General features: G+C 40.4%; 3 protein-coding genes across 5 annotated transcripts; 2 read left to right on the plus strand and 1 right to left on the minus strand.

Annotated features, from left to right (window-relative positions):
* The first annotated feature begins 130 nt into the window (after positions 1-130).
* LOC110997483 lies at positions 131-3,375 on the plus strand. Of its 3 annotated transcripts, none has more exons than XM_045630953.1 (4): positions 131-490; positions 561-1,381; positions 1,640-2,474; positions 3,252-3,375. In XM_045630953.1, the coding sequence occupies exons 1-3, from the start codon at positions 316-318 to the stop codon at positions 2,456-2,458; spliced, it is 1,815 nt and encodes a 604-aa protein (XP_045486909.1). In that variant the 5' UTR covers positions 131-315; the 3' UTR covers positions 2,459-2,474; positions 3,252-3,375. The 3 variants fall into 3 exon arrangements, with proteins under 3 accessions (XP_045486909.1, XP_045486908.1, XP_045486912.1); XM_045630952.1 differs by having other exon boundaries at positions 1,640-2,450; XM_045630956.1 differs by lacking the exon at positions 3,252-3,375 and having other exon boundaries at positions 561-1,776.
* On the minus strand, positions 3,372-5,015 carry LOC110997482 (39S ribosomal protein L9, mitochondrial). The gene is made up of 5 exons (XM_022265659.2): positions 4,770-5,015; positions 4,541-4,700; positions 4,064-4,233; positions 3,779-3,979; positions 3,372-3,697 (listed from the first exon to the last, which is right to left on the minus strand). The coding sequence occupies exons 1-5, from the start codon at positions 4,839-4,841 to the stop codon at positions 3,539-3,541; spliced, it is 762 nt and encodes a 253-aa protein (XP_022121351.2). The 5' UTR covers positions 4,842-5,015; the 3' UTR covers positions 3,372-3,538.
* Positions 5,016-6,892: 1,877 nt separating this feature from the next.
* Positions 6,893-13,075, plus strand: LOC110997436 (pre-mRNA-processing factor 39). The gene is made up of 15 exons (XM_022265588.2): positions 6,893-7,105; positions 7,194-7,748; positions 8,424-8,588; positions 8,745-8,885; positions 9,005-9,127; positions 9,201-9,362; positions 9,847-9,972; positions 10,548-10,674; positions 10,755-10,902; positions 10,966-11,113; positions 11,189-11,299; positions 11,385-11,549; positions 11,623-11,843; positions 11,916-12,184; positions 12,268-13,075. The coding sequence occupies exons 1-15, from the start codon at positions 7,076-7,078 to the stop codon at positions 12,678-12,680; spliced, it is 2,904 nt and encodes a 967-aa protein (XP_022121280.2). The 5' UTR covers positions 6,893-7,075; the 3' UTR covers positions 12,681-13,075.
* The last annotated feature ends 5,580 nt before the right edge of the window (positions 13,076-18,655 follow it).

Here is an 18,655-nt window from a genome sequence, read left to right on the forward strand (position 1 = left end):
ATTTGCGAAACGTTCGGTTCGATCCTATTCGAGCTGGAATCGTGCGATGTGTAGTGGACTTACAACATTATAGTGGACGGGGGCCGAAGGTTTGGTCGTCGACCATTGTTTATTTGCCCTTCGTCGGCATCGGTTGCCCCGGTTCTCGACCTTCACGAGACGTCGTCTGTTGACCTTGAGGATCAGGAAAAATCAATATCGGGTCATCATCGTTCGAGCGGGTTACGTCACCTAGACTACCGAAAGCAAACAACGCAACAAGGCTCCGCTCGTCTTTTAAGACTGGAACTGGTGTTGTCGCTGCGTTTGTGCAAAATGAATAACCGCAGATCTCGAGTGTATACGGCCCCCGTCCCGAAAATGCCACCCGGCCTGCTGAAGTTAATGGAGGGGCTGAGCGAGGACGTTTTGAGAAATAAACCATCCGATATTTATGAGTTTTGTGCGGACCACGTCCAGAAACTGCTGCAGATCCGAGATGACGACAGACGTGAGTGCCGTGTTATAATGTTTTAAATTTAATTTACTTTGTGAACTTTGAAGTTACTGTATCTTTTTAGAGCGAAAAAAACCCACGTCTTTGGAACAGAAAATAGCAAAAGCTCAGAATATAATAAGGGAAAGAGCTAAACAGCGGCGCAAATGTTACGAAAAAAATTATCAAACATTTCTAGAAGACAACGAGACGCGGCCAGCTCCCGACGTTGTGAATGATGATACGGAAGATGCGTCGGTTGCGAAACGCGAGATGGTTCAGGATAATCTCCCCGCATATACGTCTCGTCGAGAAGAAATAACTCGGGAATTATTTGATAATAATATAACATATCCGAACATTGTGTCTGGCGAATGTCGTGAGCGCCAACTTGAAAATAGTAATTCCAAAAATAATACATTTAATGAAAATGAATGTACGTCAGATGTCTCCGGAAACCAATTAATCAAAGGTGCGGTAGTTGTAAGCCCTACCGTTATTGAAAACGCAAACGTTTTAGATGAAGAATTTTGTTCAACAGATGTAAAAATTCATCATAACTTGACGAGTCCAGATTATAGCGCGTCGTCAGGAACCATTGAAAATATTGAGTTGGAACCAAAAATACCTAAAGAGTTTCCTCTTTCTCCGGATGACGCTGGATCCGCTCGAGAGGATAATTTCGAAGGCGTTAACTTCTCTGAAGAAGCGGAAAAGATAAGGGTATGCGATGAAGAAGATGCTGCGTCTAATGTCCTAGGAGCTCATCACCAGATGGATCTCGAAACGGCAGCTATAACGATTCAGAAAGTTTTTCGAACTTTCCTCTTCAAAAGTAAAACTACCAGCTTAGATGATGCAACAAACGTTGACATCAATCTTTTTATTAAAGAGAACGATTTGGAGGTAAACCGAACTATAGTTATTTAACGCCGACTCGTCTGTATTTTAGTTTTTATTTTCGCAGAGCTTTTTTTAGAAAAAAATATACAGTCACATATTCTTTTCTAATATTTACTTTAGACACATGTATTTTACTTCCCTCTTCGAAGTTACCTTACTATATACCACAGAAACTGCAAGAGGCTGCTCTTATTGACGATTTTCTGATTAAATTTAAAAAGAGGACTGTCGCGATTTGTAAATATACCTACTTTTTTTCAGAATAATATTAATATGACTAATAAGGAACGTCGAGGAATCAGTAGAATGGACACCGTACTTCAAACTGTTAACGAGGAGAAATCGTTGTCATTATCTACAGATGATTCTTCTACTTTGTCAAGTGCGGCGACAATTATTCAGGCGCATATAAGGGGGTTTCTAGTTAGAAATAAATTTAACGTTAACAAAACCCATTCTTCTACAGAGTCCATGATAGATTCTAAAGACTTTTCTGGTACGTCCTTGGAAAAAAGTAACGATCTACAAAAGACGAAAACCGTTTTAAATATTCACATTGTGCCTGAAAAAGATAATTTCCCAGGGAGAGATGAGAGTTTCGCGACTTCCATGGATTTACCTATGGACGATAGCCTCCATTTACTATCTTCACACGCTAGTTACGATATCGTCGAACGCCGAAAACAATTGAAGCGTGAAGATGCCATTCAATCCGTCACACCGCCGAGCAATACCAGTAGCAGTAAACTCAGCGAAGATATGGACTCTGTCAGGGAACAAGTTGCCTGCGACGAAGCCAAAGGCTCAGAGGGTTTCATTGAATATCAAAGCAATGTAGAGGCCCACGAAGGTCAAACCGCAGTAGAAATAGAAAATAACGCGATCCAACATTCTTTGGAAAAAGATGATGAAACAGTGAACGATCAAGATAGTCGTAGCCCGTTAAATATCGACAGCGTTCATAAAATTCAACGTGAATGTACTGAAACTGGCAGTTTAAAGCATTCCAGTGAGTTTCATGAAGTGATATTACCCACAAAAGTTACCAGAAGTGACACGTCTGTCGTCCGTGGTGAGTGAAGACATCTTTTGTCAGGTGATAAATCATAACATACTATTGAGGCCATTGCATGATGCTTATTGCCAGTGTTGGTAGTTAGCATTTCGGTTATAGGTAATTAGTACTCACTTTTACTTTGATAATTGGTGAGGGAAACTGTTTATTTCGTATTAATTTGTACCATTTTTTGCGATAATTTTACTATATTTTTTTAGGTCCCTACTGACAATCTGGTCACCTTATGTAGATTTTGAGATTAAAAAATATGACAATCTTAATTTGATTTAATCGAAGCAAAGTAAATAAAAGGTTATTTGCACCAACGGGGTGCAAAAACCCACCAGCCCCCATTTTCATTCAGTTCCGATAAAAGTTTTCATTATATTTATGTTGTTAAGGCTTTTGAGATCCTAACTATACCTATATTGTAGTGCCTGCTGTTATTAAACCAAGCACAATTATTTGCCTTTAACTTAGTGTTTGTAGAGTTGTACAAGAATTTTAAAATAGTTTATCTTCTAAATGAATGTGCATTAAATTTATTCTTTTTTTTAAATTTTATAATTCAATAAAATCGAATTTTCTTGTTCACATAATTCTTAGAGCTACAATAAGGGTCTACAATAAAGCATTTTTCTAACTCAGTGCTGTTTATGGGTATATGCCTCCTGCGCGCAATTCTACAAATTAAATTCACATAACAAGGGTGGTAATTTTGAGGCTCAGTACTCACAATAAGCCCTTGCATTTGAGAACATAGTGCTAACTAGGTTACAGTGCGTCCTATATTCATTCATGGTTCTTTTTTTTCAGAATTTAATAATGTGTTTGCATACCTTCTTCTCTGGGATTACACATAAAAAGGAAGAGTGTGAGATTTACTTATGCACGCTACTAAACTTTCTTTTTATTACAAAAAATTATACTATTAGCAGTATTTAAGATGTTTATTATTTCCTCCCAACTTTTAAAGCTTAAGTAAACAGTGATAAAGGTGCATCCTAATACATTAAAATGTTCACCAGCTTCATGCTGAATAAAAAGAATATTTTTTTTACTATAATTTATGACCTGTGAAGAACCCTAATGGTTAAATGTCCTCATTGAGGTAGAGGCATTTTTTCTAAAATTTCAGCTTGTTCTGGAATAAGAGCCTCTAAAGGTTTTTTCCAATGAAACTCTTCCCAAGGCAGTCTCTCTAAACCTGTTGCCCAATGGTGGATGCGGCATCTTACATTTACTTCTTCTTTATTATTTATCTGGAATATAATAATATACAGATAGATTTTAATTAAGAGGAACAATCTAAATAATGTTGTGTCATATTAAGGCAAACCTACTTTAACTGTAATGAAAAACTCCTTTTCTTGTAAAGTTAAATCTGGTCCTGTGATTTCCTTTGGAGGCATTGTAATAGCTTCTTCAGGTACTATATAACCAGCTTTGCGCAATGATGTTTTAATATGCCAAGGCTCAAGTTTCCATGGTGTAGTCTTATTCATAGTTATTTGTAAAACTGTTTGAGATAAACAGTTAATTGTCTGAAATAATAAGTTTTAATATAAAATTTGGATTTAGCATAAATATATAAACATAGTATAAGATGTTAATCTAAAAACAATTACTCTTTGCACATAAGGGGAACTAAAATCAGATGATTCCCTTGATTTGTTTTCAGCAGCTTTGTACTTTTGTAAGTTGTCAGGTGTTGCATATACAGCAAGACCAGGAAGTAAAAATTCTTTATATGCAACATTAGGACGCAAAGTCAATATATCGCCAACATTGCCAGCACCTGAAATTATATATTTAAATATAAATTCTACATGCAAAGTGATTTTCCGAAACTACAGGAAGTTTTGTCTACATGTAGGCTACATTATTCTGAAGTGATATAGGTATGCATAATACTTGAACTTTCTTTCTTTCTCTTCGTTTTTATCACAAATGTGCACACAGCTAATAATATTGACATGTGTGTTTATGGGGTGATCAATCAGATGAGACAGTTTATTGTGAAGGATTTTGGTACCACAATGCAACTATATCCTCATGATTCTAATCAATTATTTATTACAATAGTGCTCATAACTATTACTTACCATCAACAAATTGATTTAATATTACTTTTAAATCAGGTTTTTTATTAATGTTTGTATCTTCAATTAAATCATAAACAAAATGCCTTGCTTTTAATTTTGGTACTCTTCCATTCTTCTTGTGAAGCGGTGGTGGCCAGCGTCGCTTAAGAATGAACGTGTTCTGCCAAATATAAGATTAAGAGTAATATAAAGGTTAAGATGCATCATAATTATAAAAAAATATGCTCACTCTAATTTGTTGGAAAAATGAAGCTTGTTCTACAACGGTATTTTTATTTAGAAAAGCACGCAATCCCCACATTTTGAAAAGTAAAAACGTTAACGACGGCGAGTCGATACTTTTTTGTGAAAAGTCTCTATTTACATGTTATAAACGCTTAAAATTTTAGGTAAGAAACATTTGTGGTTAATTCTAATTTCTAAGTATTTTTTTTTTCGCCCATGGCGCAGGCTATAGTCTTTCGACCATACCGCCTAGTCTTTCGTTGAAGTTTTCCATTAATTATATAGTATATTTGGTTCATTTAAGTCTTTCGTGAATAATAAAACTAGGCACCACCGAGGTACGAATTCTAAGTAAGATTAGTGTGATGGGACAGGTTGTTTTCCCGGCCCGCATGGTTTGTGCATTGTGGCCCAGGAAAACGGGTAAAAAGAACAATTATCGGATGGAACGGAATTAAGAAATGGAAAATAATCAATAAAATAAAGATAAATTCTTATAGAGATAGATAAAAAAGGATAGATATTTATATATAGACACATTCATATGGTCTAAATTATTATTTCATTACTTAAGATAAAAGCTGTTACAAGTTTATATACGTGTTACAAGTAAACAGGATATGGATGAACAGAAAGGAATTTGAAGGGAAATGAGACCTTCGAGAAGATCCGACCGGTCGCGCCGAGAACAAACAAACATGATGTGGTTCAAATAAGCCTCAGCATATCCACATTCGGACATAGGGTTGTCAATAATATTAAACTTGGAAATGTTAGCTAGGAAATGTTACTTGTGCCGACGTGTCCCAGTCGCATACGTGACAGTATTGTTGTAGTTGTTTTACCGAATCTCAATCTCCAAAACCAGGACTTAATCGGTATAGAAGGTTGAATTGCATGATAATGGCGACCTTTTTAAATATCTTGATCCCAGGATTCAGTCTAGGAATTCCTGAGATAAATCCTGAAAAGAGCCATCAAGTCATGTGCATAGTTTCCAAAAATATCTACATCTCCACTTTCCACCGCCTCATTGGCTATACGGTCGGCTTTCTCGTCAAAGTCAAAAATAATTTATTCATATAGGTAACATAATGTACACTTATGAACGTCAAAAAAAGAAAAGAAATATAAAATGATTCTAATTTTACATTTACTGCCAATTCTCAAATCAAGGGCGTAGAACGGAAGAGAAGAACAGGCAATAAACTCTCCGCGACTCTTTTTAATCGCCAAGTTTTTTATACACGATGTTTGTACGGAGCTGCAACCATTACACCATGTTCCATATGACATCTTGAGTAATAAAGTATAATAAAATAAATTAAAAACACAGATTTGTCCTCTATCAGCAGGAGGCATGGTGAAATAGGAGCACGCACTTACATATTTGTGAGAACAACACGCAAATACGTAGTATGGATAATTAATATCACCGCATACACGAATTCAAGTACGACCAATCACCACAAGTAGCACCCGTTCACGAGTATGACGCATGGCCAGCCATCGGCCCCCCGGCATTCCATGGTGACCAGGAACCCATGAAAACGATACGGTATAGTTTTCATTTAAACATTTCAATAGCAGGTTTATAATTTCGTAAATGACAGGGAAATGAGACAAGTTTTTTTTTATATTATGGCCCGCACGGTTTGTGCTTTTGACCCTGGGCCACAAGCCCAGGGTCAAAACAGGGAAACGGGTAAAAAAATAAACGTATCGGAATGAGACAAGTTAGGAATTTAGTATAGTAACTGATCATTGATGCCAACCCTTACAGAATGTTCTCTCTAACACCAACTTACAAATATCTAATGAGCAAGTTACCCCTAAAATGTATAGTATTTTTCTTTATCTCTTTTGTTTTCCCGTCTATTTTATTATCTGTGTGAAAATACAGTCACATTTGCCATTTCAATTGCAAATGTTACGTTACATGCAAAAAAATTGCTCTTGGATTTTAAAAAATTTGCAAAGATTGTATATTCATATACGGTAAACGCAGTAAAAATGCATTGAATCTACTGTAGTTACAGTGTACAAAATGCAATTACAGTGGCCCCTGTCCCATTTGCTATAGAATATAGAATATTATAGACTAAGATACATAGAATTGATGATATCTCTTTGACTAATATCTTATAAACTTATACATATCGATGACTGATGTATCTTAAAATTGAGTTCATTGATCATTCTCACTCTCAGATAATCTGTCTGTTTGTCAATAAGTTATTTTGTTATAAGGTTACATTGTTGGATAATAAGTGTGCTGGCATAACTGTGTATTAACAAGACAAAAGCAAAATGGAAGATGACGCCAGTTCAGAATTACAGGTGTGTAAATAGTATTTTTTTGAGGTTATAGAAATTTCTATTTAAAAGCTGTTTTAGTATTTTGACATTCATGGTAATTTGTTTGCAGAAATGTTTATCAGAAAACCCCATGGAAACAGATGAAAGTCCCTTGATAAATGAAAACTCGAACGGACTCTCACATTTGCTCACAGATGGAGAATTTAGCGGCGTTGATGCTGCCGTTGACGAGTCGTCAGTATCAAACCAGGGGTTTCTTAACGCAGTTGAATTGTCTGCCGGTAGTGTAGGCGATTATCTAGAAAACAACGCTGAGGGTTACAACACAGATTCTTTTGATGTAGGAGACATGGCAGTAAATTTTCCTACTGATTCTCTGGATGCTGATTCCCGTTTAAGTGATGCTTTTAAACTTAATGACTTCAGTGAAAGTGATTCTAAGCAAAATGATAATGAAATGTCTAATGGTGAGTATCCAGTTCATGAGAGTATGGAAATAAATGATGTTGAAAACAGTGAAAATAACTCTAAAGATTGTGATAAAACTGAAAGTAGTAATCCGAATGCAAAAACTGTATGTAGTACTACTGAAGATGTCATCTCAGTCACACCAAGTGATGTCCCAGAGGCTTATGATACTGATGTAGTTGGATCACAATCTAAGGTATAAATTTGTAATTGTTTCCTTTGTAAGTGTATAAGTATAAAATTAATTGATAAATGGTTTTTAGTTACTTTCAAGCTGCTGGTATAATTTTCTTATTGAACAAGCTTATTAGAAATTAGGGTTAGCATGACTACTTTTATTCAGACTAATTTTTTTACTTCAATTATAGTCAAAATGATTATATCTTTTTAAAACATTCTTCTGTAATCTAGTCTTATATAATCTAATAAACTGTTATAGTTTAATGCCTTCTACATTTATTGTCTTTTACATTTTTTAAACTTGACTTATTTATGACAACATTTTTCAATCTTATTTGCATTAACTTATGGTTGCTAAGTACAATAGCTCAAAACACTTGCTCCTGTCTTGAGCCTACACACTAGCCCAAGAAACTGGTTGATATTTTTCCTTATTTCTTTGTTGACATTTTTTTATTTTAAGGATGCAGACAAGGATCTACTGTGTCTTGAGAGTACCCTAGTTTGGACTCCTAGTGTAATTTCAACATTACCATTGCTGGTGCAAGCCCATAGATGGATACATTACATCCATATTGGTTTTACAACTTCTTATATATTAATAAGTTGATATTTATTGAAATTATAAGGTTGTTTTGTCTTATTCCATTATAATTCTGCTATCTTAATATTATTTACTATCATTTTTTAGCAAGAAGAACTCCACGAAACTGGTTCTGCTAGTAAAAAGTCTGAGAATAATTCTAAAGATAAACCTAAACCAGAAAAGTCTGCACAACCAGATGTTGAAGGAAAACAACAGGAAAAAGTTAAACAAATAAAAACAGTTGTACAAGATGAGGATGGGAATTCTAAAGTAATTACACAAAATTAATTAACCCTTACCTTTACAGACTTTAGACTTAATAAAATTTGTATTCTTTTTTTATTTGTTTTCCAATATTTATTTGTATAGTAGTGTAATTATATCTATACAAAAGCATGCCAGGGCTATATACTCTTAATATTTTAGATTGGTGGGGCAGAGGAAACAGAAGTGGTTTCAGAAGATGAATTACCAGTTGTGCAAAAGCCAAGCATTAAAGATGCGGAAAATGTGTCTGATGATGAACTACCAGGCCCTAAGCCAGCTGAACTTCCTGCTGACACTGAAGTGACGACATTTTCTTGATTATTTCTTTGAACCATATCAGTATAATCTCATAATCACATTATGATAGCAACTAATGTAATGTTACTTGGTAATGATAACAATTTAGACTTTTGTTTCAGGTGGTTTCTGAAGATGAATTGCCAGCATCAAAAAAAGAAACAACTCGTAAGAGAAAGCCAGACGAAGAAGGAGATTATGATCCAGAATCTCCAACATCGGAAAAGAAACAAGCAGTCGCTAAGGTATTTAGATATTTTACAGGTACCAGTCTAGAGAGCTGAACATTCCAGTTGACTGTTAAATATTTATTTTTAGAATGGGGAGAGCAAACCAATTCCTGCCGAAAAGAGATCTTCAATAGACGAAAAGCCCAAGAAGAAAGTGCTGCCAGAACTGGACAAATATTGGAAAGTAGTTAACGATGATCCCACTGATTTCACTGGTTGGACTTATTTATTGCAGTATGTCGACCAAGAGGTGAGTCACACCTTCACTTTAATGTCGTTTAAATGAAGAACAAACTTTTCAAAACTAAACGTTTTTATTTAAAAAAGATATCGCATTTGAGTCGTTCGCGTTTCTATTTTTTCGCGTTTATTTTTATATACATAATAACTACTACTAAATTTAAGTGGACGAGTGAAGGAAGGAGTTTTACCTTGCAATAGTAAAACTGACGACGGCCATCGGTTGCGGCCTATGATCAAAAACGTCTCGATCGTACATCTTTAGACTTCAGGTCAAAGGGCCTCAAATATCGCGCAATTGAGTATTATATTTTTTTTAATACCGTTCCGAGAAAGTTTAAAATGATGACCATTTTTGCTAATCTCGTGAGCTTCGTGAAGCAACGAGAACTGAAAGTCGTGTGGATAGGCAAGGGCCAGCTGACGAAGGCCAAAGGAAGCCAAGGGGACGGCGCGTCTACGGATCGGGCGATGACGATCTCGTGTTGTTTCAGAGCGACGCGGAGGCCGCCCGCGAGGCGTACGACGCGTTTCTCTCACATTATCCGTATTGCTACGGCTACTGGAGGAAATACGCCGATTACGAAAAGCGTAAAGGAAATAAAAAGAAATGCCTCGAGGTGAGTACCCACCCGCGACTCCTCTCGAAATACTTAATAGAATCGATATGACTTAACAGTTTTTGAATAATTTGAGTCGTAACACAATGTGCAACTGCTTTTTTTTCCCAACAGTGCGACGAGGCCAAAGGCAGTAAGAGTACAGTATGCGTCGAAGAGTTTCCGTAACCGTTGCGTACCGTTAGACGTAGATTAGTGACTGGTGTTGTGGTGCTGGTGGTGCTTTGATATTTATTGTATTTACTGGTGTTTATACGTTTATTTAAGTCGTGTACTCGATTGAAATACTGTTGTACCGTGTCAAATATTTAAGTTTTGAACATGAATTGAATGACTTAAGTTAAGCTAATAATTGACGGCACTAGCGCGGAGCGACAGGTCCTAGATCGGGTCCGCCGCCGGTCGGCCTCTGAGGGAGACGGCGACGGGCAGCCACGGCCAGGTGCGATCAGGTGTCTTCACAATACAAAATTATATTGTCAATTCGATTGAATGCTATTGAATAATCCCTTGCTTCTCGCGCGCTCTCGGCGCTCGGCCCCCCCGCCGCGTTCTAACGCTTTCTGCGCTTTCAGGTATTGGAAAGGGGGCTCAGAGCCATCCCTCTGTCGGTGGACCTCTGGATACACTATCTCAATCATATCAAAAGCACTAGACAAGAGGAGCACGCCTACATCCGCGCGCAGTACGAACGCGCCGTAGGTGAGTTGGCTCGAGGCCGATCAGAGCGCACATGCACTCGTACAATGTGACGCGATGATCAGCACACGTAACTGTTCCAGAGGCCTGCGGCTTAGAATTCCGGTCCGACAGGCTCTGGGAGTCCTACATCAAGTGGGAAGCCGAAAACGGATCGGCCCTCAACGTCACCGAGATCTACGATCGCCTGCTCTCCACTCCGACGCTCGGATACACATCTCATTTTGACAAGTGAGTGGGAACTCCCTTCTCGCCGGTCGGGAGCCCGGTTCCGGCCTAACCTCCGTCGGTCAGTTTCCAGGAGCACGTGATGTCGGAGCCCGTGGCGGGCGTGGTGAGCCGCGAGGAGCTGGTGCGTCTGCGGGCCGAGGTGCGAGAGGGCGGCGGCCGGGCGCCGGCCGTGGACCTGCCTCCGGGGGAGGACGAACCCGTGGACCACGTCGTACGTGTTAAGCCGACATTTGTATTTACTTACCTAACCTGACGAACGGCACTGATGGATCACTCCGCCCGACAGGCATCCGAAGAAGAGGCGCAGGCGATCAAGGAGCGCGTGATCGCAGCTCGGAGGAAGGTGCACAAGAGCACCGGAGAAGAAGTGGCCGCTCGCTGGACCTTCGAGGAGGGGGTGAGGGGTTTCTTTAAATATTCGATACGGTGAGACGAAAAGAATAACGTGCCCTTTTGTTACTTATCTGTCATGAATTTTTTAGATAAAACGTCCATACTTCCACGTGAAGCCGCTGGAGCGGTGCCAGTTGAAGAACTGGAAGGCCTATCTGGAGTGGGAGAAGCAGCACGGCTCCTTCGAGAGGGCGCTGGTGCTTCACGAGCGGTGTCTCATCGCCTGCGCTCTCTACGAAGAGTTTTGGATGAGGGTGAGGCGTCCGTGTGAGGGTGTTCCGCGAAGCGCCATTCGTAGACACTTCTGAACCTATCTGTTTCCGCTAGTTGATCAAGTTCCTGGAAGAGAAGTCGGACGGTGCCCCCGAACTGGTGTCGCTGGAGCGCGAGGTCCTGGAGAGGGCCTGCACCGTGCACCATCACGACAAGCCCGAGCTGCACCTGCACTGGGCGCACTTCGAGGAGGCGAACGGCCACCCCGCCCGCGCCGCCGAGATCCTCGACCGCATCGAGAAGACCTGCCCGCAACTCGTGCAAATCCAGTACAGGTAGGCCGACCAACGGGCCCGGGCCTCGCCCTTCAGCCTCGCCCCGAGCTGACGCCCCGTCTCCTTCGGCAGGCGGGTCAACCTGGAGCGGCGTCGAGGCGACTACGACCGATGCGTCCGCCTGTACGAGGGCTACATCGCCGCCGCCAAGACCAAGGCGGTGGCTTCGGCCCTCTCCGTGAAGTACGCCCGGTTCCTGACACACGTGAAGAGGGACCCGGCGGCCGCCCGGAAGGCTTTGGACGACGCCGTGGAACGCGATCCTCTCAACGCCAGGCTGCATCTGCAGAGGCTGGACCTCGCCTTGCACTGTCCGGACACGCCCTACGAACAATTGGAAGGTGAGGATCGGTCGGATTTCAGGTCGGGAAGACGGCTCCTTTGGTGTGACGAACTTTCTGACTAGAACCCACAACTCCCGCAGAACTGGTCCGCTCTTACGAGAAGCGAGAGGGCGCCGACCCGGAGACGTGCGCCCGCTTCGCGTGGCGCTGGCGGGAGCTAGCCGAGGAGCTGGGGGGAGCCGCCGGCGCCCGGGCCGCCCATCGGCACGCCAGGGCCCTCGACCGGCATCTGCGCAAGAGGGCTCGCAAGGATAAGCACGAGGCGACGCCCGCGCAGCAGTCGGCGGCGGCGGCGGACGGCAAGAAGAAGGACGGCGCCGCGGTCCAGACGAGCGCGACGACCGCCAGCGGCGCCTACTACGGGGGCGCGGGCGCCGCGGCCCAGTACGACCAGTCCTACGCGCAGTCCTACCAGCCGCCCTGGGGCTACCAGCAGCCGCCCGCCGGCTACCAGCCCCATGCCCCTTGGCCCCAGTACCCCAACTACTATTAGCGACCGCGACAACGCTTCCTCTTAGCCCGAGATAACTGACGAATTACAATTAAACATTTCACGACGACGAAAGAAGTCAATTGGCGTTTCCGTCGCCACCACTGACTGACGTGTTTCTTCTTTTAACGTGAAATAGTGGAGTCATTTTTGCATATTTTTTGCAAATAAAGTAAAAATCTGTTCACACCTACCTGACCGTCCACAAACGTTCAGAGAGTTCAGTCTTCCGGTTTCGGTCGACTACTGACGCGGTCTCAAGTTCGGACTTCCCTCCCTTCTTATGGACTTTTAAGAGAATACGTTCGTAATATAGGTTTACGGGTTAGTATTAAGACATAGAAATAGTTCACTAAAATTTTTCAAGTTATTTCAATAAATAGGTGACATAATATATACTGTTGTGTTTTTATTATTGGCTCGCGTGCCTCGGTGATCTGATAATCCGTAATTTCAACTCGCAACTCATTTCACTGACAGAACTCCCTTCTCTGCTTTTATCGAGCAATTTAATTTTGATGAAAAAGAAAAAAAACATTTTTTGTCTGAACTTTCGTCTTGTAAACAAATTACATTGTAAACTCTATGACACTCAAGAGACTGTACAAATCTTAAAGTTAAAAAGTTGGCGTTAAATGGAAAGAAGATAGAAGAAATCTGTTAGAAAAAGAAATAGTTTATTTATTTATTTATTGCACCAACAGAGTAGACACTGATACATGCATGTAACACACACACATGCCTAGTGCTACCCCAATTATAGGCGCACACAACATTCTGATTTAATGAAGCATATACACACAAAAAATAATCAAAATAAGATAAAACAAAGCAGAAATTAAAAACATTACAAAATTAGTTGAATAAAATTTATTGAATATCCCTGATAAAATCCTAATCACTAATTAGGTTAGCTGCTAGCTTTTTGAAATAGATTTTAATAGATACCGTGATGCGGATTCCACACAGAACTGCAATATTCGAGGATACTACGTACTCTCTCTCTTTAGTCGGCAGCTCATTTCTGAGCGTCGTGGTCAGCAACGAAACATTTAGCGCGGACTATCTGCTTCCACCGGTTTCTGTCCAGCGCTTCTCTTATAACATTGTATAGCTTTGAAGACGATGAGTCTTTCACTTGATCGGTCCATCTGGTTGGTGAACGGCCACGTGATCTTTTGCCTTCTGTGTTACCAACCACGATCAGCTTCTCCAAGTTCTCATCGCCTTTGCGCATTGTGTGGCCGAAATACGATACGATTCGCTGTAGGCATACGGTAGACAAGCGAGTTCGTATGCGAAGTTGGGTCAGGATTGATGTGTTGGTGCCCTTCGCAGTCCACGGTATTCTGAGCATTCGCCGCCAGCACAAAGGCATCGATTCTTTGTCGTTCTCGAGCCAGGATGGTCCACGTTTCTACTCCATACAGGAAGATAGGGAAAACCAGAGCCCGTATCAGTCTTATTTTAGTTTTGATGCCAATTCCTCTTTTCTTCCAGATGTCGCCTAAACGTGTCATGGCATCCTTAGCCATGCCGATTCGCCTTTTTATTTCGGGGACAGAGCTGCCGTCGTTGGAGATCTGGGATCCAAGATATATAAAGCGGTCTACGATATTAATTCCAGGAATGTTACAAGTGACACGTGGAAGCTTACTGGCTCGATCCACTAACATCAGTTTAGTTTTTGTTCTGTTACTGCGAGGCCTATGTTTGTGCTTTCTAGCTCGAGTCTTTAGAACAGTTCTTCCATATCTTCCATGGATGTTGCCAGAAGAACCGTGTCGTCAGCATATCGTAAGTTTGCTATTCTCTTTCCGCCTACTGCAAAACCCTTCTCCCAATTTTCCATTGTCGAATGTCGAATAACATTTGGCGAATGTTAAGGATTTGTTCCCGCGTTCCTTTGCCTCTAACGAAGCCTGCCTGCTCCTCAGGTATTTGTCGGCTAAGGTTGTAATTAAGACGTCGGTTAATTACATGGAGGAGGATCTTACTCGCATTAGATATCAATGCTATAGTTCTGTAATTCCCACAGACTTTAGAAGAGCCTTTCTTGTGCAGAGGTATAAACACCGATTCTGTCCAGTCATTTGGCCACCTTCCAGACCGCCAGATGGTGTTGCAGATCTCGATTATAGCCTTTGTACCTCGGTGACCTAGGTTTTTTAATATTTCGGCTGTCACACCATCTTTACCTGGCGATTTGTTGCACTTGAGAGCTTTGATGGCATGCTCAATTTCAGATGGTAGAATATCAGGCTCTTCTGTTGCCCATGAGTTGCTCTTGCTAATCCCTTCAGCGTCATATAGTTCCGCGCAGTAGTTCTTCCAGCGGTCCAACACTTGAGCCACATCTGTAATTAGACGCCCATCTGTACCTTCGATAGCACACGTTCTTGGCTTACGAGTACCAGTCAGCTCTTTTACTTTTTGAAAAAGATATCTGGATTCGTTTTTCAAAGAGTGCTGTTCGATTTCGAGACAGATTTCGTTGATGTGATGTTCATAGTCTTTCCGACAGTAAAGTTGAACCAGACGGCTTAAATCTGCATACCGTTGCTGATTTTCTATCGAGCGAATACCATTTTCCTTTAGTTCCCGTCTCTCTAGGATGACTTTGGCCGTCTTTGGTGTTATGAAATCTTTCATTACGGGTTTCACTAGCATGTTTTCTCTAACTGTTTCTTCGATCACCCTTTTGAGACTCTCCCATTTGTTGTTCTATCTCTCTCTTCATTATGAAACACGTGCATTTTCTGAGCAATACCTTGTCTGAATCCATCGGCGTTTAGACGTTGCATATTTGGACCCTGCTTAGGTTTATATATTCTCTTAAAACGCACTTGCACAGTTGCCACAAGGAGCTGATGATCGGATCCACAGTCAGCACCCGGGTAAGTACTCCCTTCGTCACTGAGCTTCTCCATCGGGCCCCTATTAATATATAGTCTATTTGATTTCGACATCTGTCGCCAGGGGGTACCCAGGTGTACAGTCTTCGGATGTGTTTCTTGAAGCATGTATTGGTGATGGTAAAGTTTTCTTCACAGCAAAACTGTAGCAAACGCTCGCCTCGATCATTACGTTCTCCGATCCCAAATCTGCCCGCAATACGACGAAGATGGTCATCGTCTGTTGTTATCCCAACTTTGGCATTGAAGTCCCCCAAAATGATGGTAACTTCTCTTTTTGGAAGTTCTTTCAGTGTCTTACTCAGCGTTTCGTAAAAGTTCTCCACTTCTTCTACAGTAGATTGCGATGTGGGCGCGTATACCTGTACGATATTTAGCTTACAAGGTATGGTGTTGATTTTAACTGTAATTATACGATCACAAATTGGTTTATATCCTATAACACACCTGTTCAGCGATCGCGGCACAACAGAGGCCACTCCTCTGCTATGTTCGAGTTCCGGGCCCGAGAAATATACTATACTTCCTAGGCCTGTTGTAAAATGACCCTGTCCTTTCCAGTGTGTTTCGCTTAGCCCTAGCAGGTGAATATTGTTTCTGTGCATTTCGTTTTCCACAATTCTCAGTTTACCTGATTGATTAAGATCGCGCACATTCCACGTTCCGATGAGATGGGGATGACGAATCGATTTGTAGATGTTAGTTTCATCAGTAGCTGAATTTCCATGCGGCGCCTGACGATCCACTGCCGCATGGCCGGTAGCATATTTCACACCACCTCTCCCGGGAAGATGGCGCCGGGCGTCATCCGGATTGCCAGACATACCACTTTCTGTTCTTAGACCTATACTACGTACAAGACATGTGTTTATTGTAATTTTAGTGCTAGGATTCCCGAATTCCTTGTAGTTACGCAGGACAAAGCCCAAAATCCTAAAAGCTCTATTTGCAATGTCATCAACATGCAGGTTAAAACGCAACTTACCATCCAGAATCACACCTAAGTCTCGAGTATGGCTGACTTTCTTGAGTAATGAATTATTGATATGGTAAATTCTGGTTGGGAAGCGTTTCTTCAGACATTTTTCAGGATTCAAGTTCATTCCGTTTAAATTACACCACTTAATCAGATTGTCTAAATCATTTTGCAATGATGTTGCTTCCCCGAGTGAGTTCACAGTTCTATATAATTTTAAATCATCAGCGAACATCAAGAATTTAGATTCTAGAAAGCAGTTTCCGATGTCATTTATTTTTTTTATTTTTATTTATTTCAGACTAGTGTTAGTAATTACATAAAACACAATTTTTATTGAAATGATGTTGTATTTAATAACTGAAGTATTTCCGAACCAATTCGACTTAGGGTCCTTCAAGAAAAGAGCGTACCAATTCTTAAAAGGCCGGCAACGCACTCGCGAGCCCTCTGGCATTGAGGGTGTCCATGGGCGGCGGTATCACTTAACATCAGGTGAGCCTCCTGCCCGTTTGCCCCCTGTTCTATAAAAAAAAAAACTTATTTTATTCATCTCTTGTGATATTGAGGCATATTCATAATAAAAGCCCAAGTCCTTTGGGGTTCTAAACAGGGAATGGTGGCCAAGATATATGCGATTTATTCTGAAAATACTTTCAATCAGTATACCATTTACAACCTCTTCAGATATAGATCTCTCTTCTACAATAACTGAAGGCCTAGTCTCTTGGTGTTAATGAGGGATCGTTTCATAATGTGATTCTGGAAATATTTGTAATTCGAGGCCGCTATTAAGAAGTAAGACGTAAAGAAAGGTATAGGTTTAGATAATATACCTAATGTTGTGCTAAAGAAATGTGCCGAAAATTGTCGATTCCCCTATGCATGATTTATAACGAGTCTGCGTCAAGGAGTGTTTCGTACAGTATGGGAAGCTGCTCGGGTAACACCTATACACAAGGGTGGAGATAGAAACGTTCAAAACTATAGACCAGTTTCAATAGTACCAGCACCTGGGAAAGTTTTGAGTCTCTTAATCAGCAGATAATTTTTTGACATCCAAGGGAATATCCGGCGAAAGTATTGGAAGCGGCACTTCAAAAATGCATATTTAATCAAGTGAGTTCCCAACTATCAGAAGCGCAACACGGGTTTCGGCCTATGAGGAGTACCACTAGCATCCTCTTGAATTATATGGCTAATATTAGCCCAGCCGTGGACAGTGGAAAACAGGTATAGTACGGACGCGGAGCACGAAGAATTTCGTACAATGACCTTTGGGCCTACTGCCAGTGGTTAAAAACATTTTTTTTATAAGTACGAATATTAAAAACGGTAGGTTTAACGGTTAGGACCCAGGAACCGTACACTGTTTATTGTATCTACTTGATTTTGCTGGTCGTTTCGACATGTTACAGGGACAACACCGTTTTTTATATTTTTGTATGTATGTTCGTTTTGGCATGTGTTTGTCCTAATTTTGTGGTCCAAAAATATATAAATATAAAAAATAATAAATGAAGCACCCTCAAGAAATATCAATTTGTAATCAAAAGAACGGATATCTTTGAAAGTTACATTTATAGGTTTCATGCTATGTAGAGTATGGGAAACAAGTAAAATCAAATTGTATTTCCTTTTTTATTTGATAAAAAAGTACTTAGTAAAATATCGAAGTAAATAGATAAAATCACTTGTTCAATGTAGTAAAAAAAATTGCCGTGCCAATAATAACCTGCTATATAATATAGTGAAGATGAAATCTGATTCTGTTGTAGCAATTATAAAAAAAATTATAAGTTATAACCCATCTGGCAAGGGGCCACTTAAATGGAATTATGTAATAAGTTTTATTATTTATATCACACAATTTTAAACAATATTCTATCTTCACAAAAAAATTATCAGCGCCAGCTAAAACAGTTTCTCTCAACGAATATTCATAGGTTAAACAAAATGTAGAGACATCTTATATTCCAAGTTTTACTATAAGTGCGGTTTTTACGTCACGCAATTTTTAGAGATTCTTGATTGATTCATTGATTCTTGATTCTTCTTACCTTTTTGCTAGTAAAACATAAAAACTA

The sequence above is a fragment of the Pieris rapae genome, chromosome 1 (genome assembly GCF_905147795.1).
Source record: "Pieris rapae chromosome 1, ilPieRapa1.1, whole genome shotgun sequence".
NCBI classification, from domain to species: domain Eukaryota; kingdom Metazoa; phylum Arthropoda; class Insecta; order Lepidoptera; family Pieridae; genus Pieris; species Pieris rapae.

What these genes read in the sequence shown, in the direction of transcription:
- LOC110997483 (XM_045630952.1), top strand. Translation starts at nt 316, where the DNA reads ATGAATAACCGCAGATCTCGAGTGTATACGGCCCCCGTCCCGAAAATG. An exon ending in GATCCGAGATGACGACAGAC is followed by an intron (nt 491 to 560) that starts GTGAGTGCCGTG and finishes GTATCTTTTTAG; the next exon opens with AGCGAAAAAAACCCACGTCT. An exon ending in TTAAAGAGAACGATTTGGAG is followed by an intron (nt 1,382 to 1,639) that starts GTAAACCGAACT and finishes ACTTTTTTTCAG; the next exon opens with AATAATATTAATATGACTAA.
- LOC110997436 (XM_022265588.2), top strand. Translation starts at nt 7,076, where the DNA reads ATGGAAGATGACGCCAGTTCAGAATTACAG. An exon ending in ATGAGGATGGGAATTCTAAA is followed by an intron (nt 8,589 to 8,744) that starts GTAATTACACAA and finishes TTAATATTTTAG; the next exon opens with ATTGGTGGGGCAGAGGAAAC. An exon ending in AACTTCCTGCTGACACTGAA is followed by an intron (nt 8,886 to 9,004) that starts GTGACGACATTT and finishes CTTTTGTTTCAG; the next exon opens with GTGGTTTCTGAAGATGAATT.
- LOC110997482 (XM_022265659.2), bottom strand. Translation starts at nt 4,841, where the DNA reads ATGTGGGGATTGCGTGCTTTTCTAAATAAAAATACCGTTGTAGAACAA. An exon ending in GTTCCCCTTATGTGCAAAGA is followed by an intron (nt 3,980 to 4,063) that starts GTAATTGTTTTT and finishes TTATTATTTCAG; the next exon opens with ACAATTAACTGTTTATCTCA. An exon ending in AGTTTTTCATTACAGTTAAA is followed by an intron (nt 3,698 to 3,778) that starts GTAGGTTTGCCT and finishes ATTATATTCCAG; the next exon opens with ATAAATAATAAAGAAGAAGT.